At 42.2% G+C, this 9573-nt stretch overlaps 1 protein-coding gene across 1 annotated transcript; it reads left to right on the top strand.

The window, feature by feature from the left end:
- Positions 1-830: 830 nt before the first annotated feature.
- Positions 831-4814, top strand: hbegfa (heparin-binding EGF-like growth factor a). The gene is made up of 6 exons (XM_012865447.3): positions 831-1094; positions 1745-1975; positions 2769-2967; positions 3061-3213; positions 3303-3389; positions 3484-4814. The coding sequence occupies exons 1-5, from the start codon at positions 1052-1054 to the stop codon at positions 3373-3375; spliced, it is 699 nt and encodes a 232-aa protein (XP_012720901.2). The 5' UTR covers positions 831-1051; the 3' UTR covers positions 3376-3389; positions 3484-4814.
- The last annotated feature ends 4759 nt before the right edge of the window (positions 4815-9573 follow it).

Consider the following 9573-nt stretch of genomic DNA (forward strand, 5'->3'; position numbering starts at 1 on the left):
CAGAGTGACTGGATATGCTTGCTGTCTGTTTGTCTGATTTGGTTTCATCCACGTGTTTTACTTTAATGCAGGTGTGAGGAATTTACCCCCTCACTAACAGGTGCTGTAAACAGGCATTTTCTGTCTTTAAAAAAAAAAGTATTTGGGGGAAGGTATAAGTCTTGTAACTTGTAACTTTAGGATCACTTTTTTTTGTTCTCACTGTTTCTCAAATAGAAAATGTAAATGATGTAAATGTTCCCACCCCTTTAATTGGAGACGGTACAGGCGGATGCTTTAAAAGCTGGGTTGTTTAAACATTGGGAATTTTTATTTATTTTTTTCTGCTGTGATTGAGGAAAGTGGAACCCCTGCCCTTCTGCTTAAAAAAAAAACAAAACAAAAAAACAGTCCTTTTTGGAAATGTATATAAGAATCAGAGCTCTACAATTTTCGGATCCAGTCTGATTTTTTTGGTGTGTATTCCGTGCTTCACTGGCCATTTTTAAGTCCATAAGGTTTCTGCCTCTGTCTGCTTCACCTTACAGCAGGTATTGCTGAAAGTCCTCAAACATTAAGTAATCTGAGGCACAACTACCACAGTAACAGTTACTGAAGATGTTACTTGGGAAGTAGAAAGTTGTACTCGTGAAATAATTCAATTGAACGTTTTATAAGAGGTGGGATAGCAAATTAATGACTAAAAAAAAAGTAAAATATCTGTTCAGACGCAATGAGAGACAGACTAACATCCGGGGGTAGTAGACGGACCATGCAGGGCGCAGCCCCCCCCCCCCCCAACCTGAGAGGGGGCGTGGTCAGCGGCAGGGTTTATTACCACCGCGCCTCAGCCCTGGCTTTCTACACAGCTTGAAAAGCAGAGGCGCTCCGACCTCCACAGCTCACCTAGCGCTGCCGAACAAGCGGATATAACCTAAAAAAAAAAGAAAGAATAAAGACAAGAAAACCGGGAGGGGAAAAGACAGGATATCTACTGGAATACAACCGGTTGAAACGTATTTCAATCTGAGCAGACAGTTCTGTTTCTTTTTGTCGGAACATATTGGACACCATGAGGATTTTCCCCTTTGCGCTCCTGCTTGTTCACAGCTTGGGTAAGTGTTGGATGGCCTCCCAGAGAGTGTTTTTGTACAAATGGAACAACAGGTCTGCCTTAACTATTGCCTGGCCCTCTTTTATGTACATTTGAACATCTAAACACTTTATTCTTTATAAAAATTTTTAAGCAATCCTAAATCGCTGTTCCCTGTTATGCCAGGCCGCCCTGGAGGGGATGGGGGTCATCTGTCTATTTTAGAGCAAGCTTTATGTAACTGGATACATTTATTTTTAACTTGTATTCTTGCCATGACATTAACCGAAAGTCTGTCCATGCAATTTGGGGGTGTGCATGTTTGGGTCTCGCCTCTGGCTACATGTCAGAAATGTCTTAAAACTGGCCCAAACCGCAGAAATCCTAAGCTCATTTCGTTGGTTCTTAACTGCTGTAGTGCTGTAGAGCAAAGCCCAAACAACCTCAACCAATGTACTCATTACCAAACATGGATCAGTGGTGTCATTAAAATGCCCTCCAAATCCCACCTGGAGCCTGCCTGTGCGCAACATGTCTCGACTTGCCCAGGGATCTCCGCCCCGTGTAGAGTTCAGCTCATGGCTTATACAGGAGTAGCTCCTGTTTGTGTTTTTACATTTTCATTTTCATTAAAACAAGGTATCTCTTTCCCCTTCTCTCTCTCTCCTTCAGTTGTGTCCAGAATGGCCAGTGGGGCCGCAGTGGACAGTTACGGAGGCGACAGGCAGCAACACATGTCTGTGTTCACCCTTCTGGGCACAACCAGGGGCAGGCCGGAGGAGGAGCGCACAGGTGCCACGACGGTGCAGGAGGGCCAGGAGGGCCAGGAAGAGGAGGATAATGATGAATACTACTACGACGATGATGAAATGTCTGGAGACTATTACGTGGACCTACCAAAAGGTAAGGCGGCATCTCGAGTTATTTCAGAAGACTTCGGTTTCTTCATCTAATGACCAAAGTCTCCTACTTCTTCGTGGCGTTTTGAATGGTGTTTTGTCATGAGCTGGGCCAGCCGTGCAGTGATTGCGTTTAAAAACTAATGCTACTATTAAGGAGCATATCCTTATTTGCTCTCTAATTCCGAAAGTCCTCAGGGAGTGCCTGACTAAATTACTGTCAAGTACCAGAGATCAGAACCTCGGAGAGAACTGTCCAAGTGCCGCTGTGTTCACATGGTCACAAACAATGGTGTGAAGAAATAAAAAAATAGCTGTTTGCATTGAGTGCACTGAAATTCCTCATTAGGAGTTAGATCTATCTGTGCAATAGACAAACCATGTTAGGCTTAGTCCAGATGAGCGAGAACTGGCAACGGCGATAAGGCCGGACTTAACTGATTGATAGGGGGCTTTGTTGGTTCGGCCGCCTTATCTCCTTATTCCTAAATGTTTCCTGATATGGAGTCATTCTTATCAGCTAACAATAAACTAAAAGCTTCTGAGGCACGTGAGCTGGCAGCCCTGTTGAAACTGGACTTAAGTGGTAGCCTTTTTCTTTTGCATCATTGGTGTAGTCACCGTGTCCAATAAATCATAAGGCCTTCACTTTGCTGGAGTGAGATGGATCTGGGGACAGTGAGAAAGACAGGAGTGGATAACGGTCTCATTCTACACGAATGAGGGTTGGGATCCTGAAAAGACAGTGCTTTACTTAATGTCTTTAATATATATATATTTTTTTTGTCTTTGTTTAGTTGCCATGTCAAGCAAACCCAAAGACCCATCCATTTTCTCGGACACTGCGAAAGCAGAGGGAACGCAGAAAATGGGAAAGGGGAGAAAGAAGGGCAAAGGCAAGGGGAAGAAGAGGAACCCCTGCCTGAAAAAGTACAAGGACTTCTGCATTCATGGTACCTGCCAGTACCTGAGGGACATCCGTGGCCCGTCCTGCATGTAAGTACCAAGGCTTTGCAGGCACCTGGATGTCCTCTACAGGAATTGTCATCCGGCAACGTTAACCGATCAACTCCCTGTTTTTGTTTGCAGCTGCCACCCGAACTACTCTGGTGATAGGTGCCAGTTTTTCACGCTGCCGGTGCAATCCTCGGAGGGCTACAGCAGAACCACGGCTTTGGCGGTCATAGCCGTGGTGCTTTCGTCCGTCTGCCTCACCATCATCGGCCTGTTGTTAATGCTGAGGTGAGCAAGACGTCCGTCCGCGGCCACGATCGAGAATCGAGAAGTGAAAACCAGACTAATCCCCTTGTTTTTTTTTTTTTTTTATTCAGGTTTCACAAGCGTGGAGCGTATGACGTAGAGAGCGAGGAGAAGGTCAAGTTAGGGCTGGCGTCCAACAACTGAAAGCGCCGAGAGAGGTGAGCGGTCCGGAACTGACCTGTAACCATAAGGCATCACCCAGCAGCTTCTTTGTGCCTCAATAAATTAATCTTTCTCTTTTTGTCATATCAGGCATACATGCAGAAATTCTACCTCAAGCTGAGAAAACGGAGGCGAAGAGCGACAGGAGGTCCAGTAGGAAGCATGAACGTACGTGGAGACGGGGAGCTGAGCGCGCTCAGATGGACGTTCGATGTCTGAACGGCTGTGGGCGACTTGATCGGCATCCCCACAGGCGTCCAGAGAAGCGGAAGGCGCCTCCTATGGTGAAGCGAAATACCGAATGGCTTAAAAGACGGAACCGAAGATGGGGATCGGCAGAATGAAAACAAGAAGAAGGGACGACGTTTAAGGCTCTGCTTCTTGACTGTGTGAAAAGAAAAAAGAAAAAAAAAAAAACGTTTCAAGTGGAACTGAAAATTTTAAACAGCAAGTATAGCTCAATCTGGACTCTTTTTCTCTCATGAGAAAATATTTTGTATTTTCCTGCACATCTTTTTTTTTTTTTTCTGTACAGTAAACCTTATATTTATATAAGTTTAATTTATTTATTTAAATGTATTTATGGGGAATATTATTCCCTCCTGTAGTTTTTAAAATTGTAATGTTACAGTTCTTTTTGTATTTGCTATCGAACAATATTTATTTATAAAAGAAACAGAAAACTAAATTGCAAAAAGCTCTTTGACTCATTTAGAATTGATCCTTCTCATGTGACCGGTTTTTATTCTATTTTTTTCTGCCGTCCTAAAGTGATTCAAAGCAGCGTATTTTAATAAACGCCAAATAAAACGTTTATTTGGGTAATTTTTTTTTCTTTTTTTGCAAAAATAAGAACAAACGCTTTGGAAGCCACCCTCTCTTACCAGGTGGGCTCGGTCGACATAGAAAACCAGTAGATCAAGTAGACTTTTGGGCCTCTGCTCAGCGGCACATCAGAGTTGAAGATGAGGGAGGGGGTACTTCCCTCGGCTCAACTTCCTCCTGCAGGCTCAGGGATTTTTAAGGCCAGAAAATAAAGGACTGTGTCTGTGATTGGCTTCTGTTCTCTAAAAACAGGCTGGTGAAGATTTTCTCTTCTTTTTTTTTTTTTTTTTTTTTCTTTTTTTTTTTTTTTTTTACAAGTTTCTGCACCAGTTGTGCAGGCGGAGCAGCCTCTCCCAATTTATCGAAACTGAATCACTGCAGCGAGAACTGGGAGTGTTGGGATAAATTAGTCAATGTTTTTTTTTTTTTGTCTTACCGGAGGAGAACGTTTCAAGCTGTCAACGTGGGGAGGGAAAAAATGTGAATTCAAGTGTTCAAGCCTTTCAAATCCTGATCTGCAAACTTTTTTTTTGAAGTGATGATTTGTGATTGATTTGTTCATTGAAAAATAAAATAAAAAAACATCTCAAAGTTTACGACTGTTTCTGCAATCATTACGTTTCCTTATGTTGGGGTAGATTCTCAATCATGCAGGACATGGCCATCCTAGAAGGTGTTTCTCGAGGTGATTTCACCTCATATTTTGGTCTGGACATAGTCAGAAAGGATCAGACTTGTACAGTTGAGGCCAGAATAATCACACAAACGGGGCCGCTCCAGTCCCATGAGTCATTGGCCTCACACTCATTCATCTAACGTTGGGCCGTTGGCTCTTGACGATGCCGACACGTGAGTTGTTTTGGTCACGTGTCGAAGAAAAGTCCAGTTGCCGTCTATTTAAGCTTGTAGGATTATTTTGCACGGCACAAATGAGCAGACCCAGGCGTTTCATGACCTCTTTAAGTGAGGTCAACTTTATTTTTGCACTTTCATCAACTTCCCGGCCCACATATTAATGTGTGTATGCAAACACCATCAGTTTACTCTTTGGTCCTTTCCAGGGCCTGTAATTATAGTAAACATAATATTTTTATTTCCTCTCCCCGTGACATATGTGTGACCTTTATCAGCCGCCGCACCTGCATCCTGGCCTACACGGCTATTATGTCCTGTTGCCTTTATAAGGCTAATATTTTTAGTTTGAGCGGTGTGTACAGTCATAAAGCTCGCCCTGTTGGGTTTCACGTTGGTTATCTGAGGATAGCTAAAATCGTTGTGTAAAATTAACATGTTACGTCATGAGGGGGTTTTCTGAAAACATATTTGTTTACCATGTTGGGAACATAATCAGTTCCACTGAAAGATCCATCTGAGGCATACGTAGTTAATTTGTGCCTGTAAAAGGGTGACTCTTGAAGCGTCTTTAAAACGAGATTTATTTTTTTCATTTGCGAAGTCTGGAGTATGCAACTATAGACCCATCATGGTTCTAACCACCTTATCCAAAGTTATTGGAGCCTTATTAACAAGTTAATAAGGTTTCTTAAATAAAAACAGTCTTAGTTTTACTTAGAACGTGAAAGAATTAACCAGTTGTGTTGTAGAAAACTTAAACATGTCCTTGGATGAAGGTTATATAGGCTGCTGTAAAAGTTTTTTTTTGTCCCCTTAAAGACTTCCTATGCTGATAAGTTTGTCACACTTGAATGTTTCAGACCCGTAAACATATAAAACAACCATTACCAAAAGTGGGATTCTGCCAATATTCAACTGTTTACACTCAGCTGCAGGCCAGCGGTCTCTCTTTCAGGGATGAAGATGTTCTCATCCTGGATTGGGAGGAATGTTGGTTTGAGAGGGGGGTTAAAGGAAGCCATTTTTTGTGTTGAGGAGGTGGTGGCCTCCGGGTCCAGTTACCCCCCTCTTACAATACTGTTATTGCAGGCGTGACTATCTGGGAGCTATAAGCGGCCATACGAGTACTAACGATCAGCTTTTAGGCGGATGGTCCTCTTCTGAACAACCAGTTTTCATTGTCACTGTTAACCTTATTGAGCAACTATGTGAAGGTACTGCTTATAAGGCTGAGTTCACCTGAGACTCCCCAGACTGAAGAAGTCTCTAGGAGAAGAAATGAAACGTTTCAATAAAGATGATCCAGAGCAGAGGACCTACTCAACTTAAGACAAGCTCTTCCTTGGTTTCATCCCCATTTAGAAAACAGCGCATTAGAGTTCACAATATAGGATTAGCTTTTTAAAACTGTATACTGGGTGTTCCACACAGATTTAGTGAAGGCCCTCTCTTCTTCTGTAAATATACTGGATTATTAAATGCCATTGAGATGTACAGTGTCAAATGTATGCAGACAATGCTGTCATGTACATAACTGCAAAGAGGTGTTGGATAGAGAAAAAGTGTAGCCTCACTACTGTTTGATGATCACTTTCTTTGAAATGCAGCAAAACTATCTCAAAAAACTATTTGATTTTGTTATGTGAGCTTCAATGAATTCTGGGAAGTTTCAATCAAAGACTAAACTTGGAAGCCACAGCAACACAACATGTTCAATGCCGCTGCACAAGTGATCTAAAATCCAGAAGTTTACTCTGGTTTTGGCAGAACAGGACAGGACAGCTGATGTGGTGGATTGATATAGATGGCAGGCTCAGCCACTTTAACTTCACATAGACATTGTTCAGCTGGACAGAACAGTGTCAAATTTCAACAACGATGTCCTTTGATATTGTTGGCTTCTAATTCAACCTAAGGAAGTATCATATCCCAGTGGTACGAGCATTTTCAACACCAGAGAAGTGGTATGAAAAAGTAAAAACAAAAAAACCAGCAGGAGTCATAACAAGGAGATCCCTTATGTGAGACTGTAGTTCAGTAAGATCCAAATTGTAATTTGGATAATCCTCTTTTTTATTTAAAGTTGGAATAGTTTGCAACCCGGAAATGAAACAGTCGACTAATTGTGGAGTTTTTACATCCCAGGCGAAACAGAGGATTAAACAAAGACAAATCTACTTAAAGCTATAGCTGGTAATCCTGTTCAGAAACACTTTTTGTCATACTGGGTGTAAAGGTCCTTCCATCCTGAGAGCAGTCAATACATTATGTATTCAGAAAGAAGAGAGAAAAAAGTTAGACCTCTGTTAGAGCTGCAGGACGGTAAAAACTCTGAGCAATCCCTGCTATTTTGGACCGAATGGCAGGGATTGCTCAGAGTTTTGGTTCTGCTCTCACCCTCTCTGTCCCTCAAGTTCCGGGGGCATCATCTTCTGGTCGTCCCACATGCCAATTATTGTGACGCGTTCACGTAACACCAGTGTGCGTGCTCGTTCCTTGCTAGCTTCCGCAAGCTGGCTGCGCATGCGCACTTCTAGTGTTTTTTTGTGTCCGGTTAGCTTCGGTGTTAGCTTTCTTACATTTCCAGAAAAATCTGCGACTCTACCTTTAAGTTGAACACAGAAACCTGGACAGGTTACAGGACTTTTATAGTTTTTTTATTTGACCATTCTTATGTGTTTCTCTTAGGCCTTATTTTATTCAGTTCCAAATTGGTTTCTTGGTATTTGTAGTTTCAAAGGTTAACATTTTAAAGGCCTGACCAGGGACTGCGCCCCGCAAATTTGTAATTCTGCTAGAGGGCCTTTGGGCCTGTTATTACACTTAATTTAATTCTCTATTTTATTTTCTGTCCCCAAATGGACTCGGTTATCTGAACAAAAGGCGGCCCACCATGTGGGAGCATGAGAGTCCGTGCTGCCCTTTTGGCGAGCAGATGTGATTCGTGTAGACCTGCGCACACCTGATGCCCAGGCACCGATACGTCACGCCGCAGCATCACGTACTTCATTACTCACACGAGCAAGCAGCTGTTGCGTTCAAAGAGGTGCGTCGTGCAACATCAAGAGGCCCAAAGTGCCAAGGGGGTTCAGAGAGACCACGGTGGGGCAAGTACCGGCAGAAACGGCACGGTCATGCTTGCCTGCACGCAGCTTTTTAGCGGAGGTAGGGATGATAAAAAGCCCAGCTGGACTCAAACAGAGCCAAAGTTTAGTCATCCCTTGAAGTCACCTCCTACACGGATGTTGTTACACCGGTACTCTGTGTGTTTGTGTGTGTGTGTGTGTGTGTGTGTGTGTGTGTGTGTGTGTGAATGCTTCAGCTCTGACTCTTTGTGGTTTACTGGGGTTAACCAAACTATTGTAGGCACAAGTGCATTCTAAAATATACATGTTTACCAGCTGATGCTCCTCGAGGCTGTTTGCTGGTTTGACTCCGGGCGTTCTATATTTAAATGAGTGAACGAGATACTAAACTGCACGACTGCTCTGGTTGACGGTAGTTAAAAGCAGATGTTCAGCCCAACCACGGGCGTGGTGCCCGATACGAGATGCAACTTTCGTCATAAACACGGATTGAGAAACCGAAAAATAGAAGTTCAGCTTAGTACTTTTCCAAGAAAAAAAAAAACATGACCCCACAGCTCTGATTTCTCAAAAACGCAGAAACAAAAGCAGGTGATATTCCTCCGTATGTCATTTTCAGTACATCTGGATTAAGATAAGATAAGATAAGATAGTCTTTATTGATCTCACAATGGAGAAATTCACTCGCCACATTGGCTCATACAAGAAGGTGCAGAGTAGGGAAGGTGCATTCAGTTATATACATTGAATCTTCATATATACAATGAATCAAAAAGAATACCAAAAAATACAAAAAAAAGAAATAGGAATGGGCATATGATGTCTTATTTACATATATATATATATATATATATATATATATATATATATATATATATATAAACATATATATATACTTATATATATATACATATATCTATACACCTACATACATACGTACCTATGCGTATATATGTGCATTTACATTGTATTCATTTGTACATACATACATACATGTGTACTGACATATGTTCAGGTGTTGATAGCAGCAGAAGTCACTACATCAGGATTATTGCAAGGGTTGTAGTAATTTGTGCAGTAGATTGTGCAGCTCCTCACAAAACCTTCACTACCTTTCAGGCTTCAGCCAGATTACATGGAAATTGTTTACGAACATCAACGTTCAAGTCTTGCCTCAGATTCTCCTTGGTAGTCAGGTCTTTAGTTGCAGGTCTGGGCTGTTCTAAGGCAGGAATATGCTTTGTTAGGCTACAATCTTTGCCATCATGCCAAGGTTTAGTATTTTTTAGTCTGTAAAAGGTTTTCTCTCAGGGTTGTTTTTGGTCTTCCATAGATTTTGATCAGCTTCCATGTAAATGCTTTAAAGTTCTGCCGTCCTTCACCCATGACATCTGTGTCCTTCACTGAGCAGCTG

This window comes from Fundulus heteroclitus, chromosome 23 (genome assembly GCF_011125445.2).
Source record: "Fundulus heteroclitus isolate FHET01 chromosome 23, MU-UCD_Fhet_4.1, whole genome shotgun sequence".
Classification (NCBI taxonomy): domain Eukaryota; kingdom Metazoa; phylum Chordata; class Actinopteri; order Cyprinodontiformes; family Fundulidae; genus Fundulus; species Fundulus heteroclitus.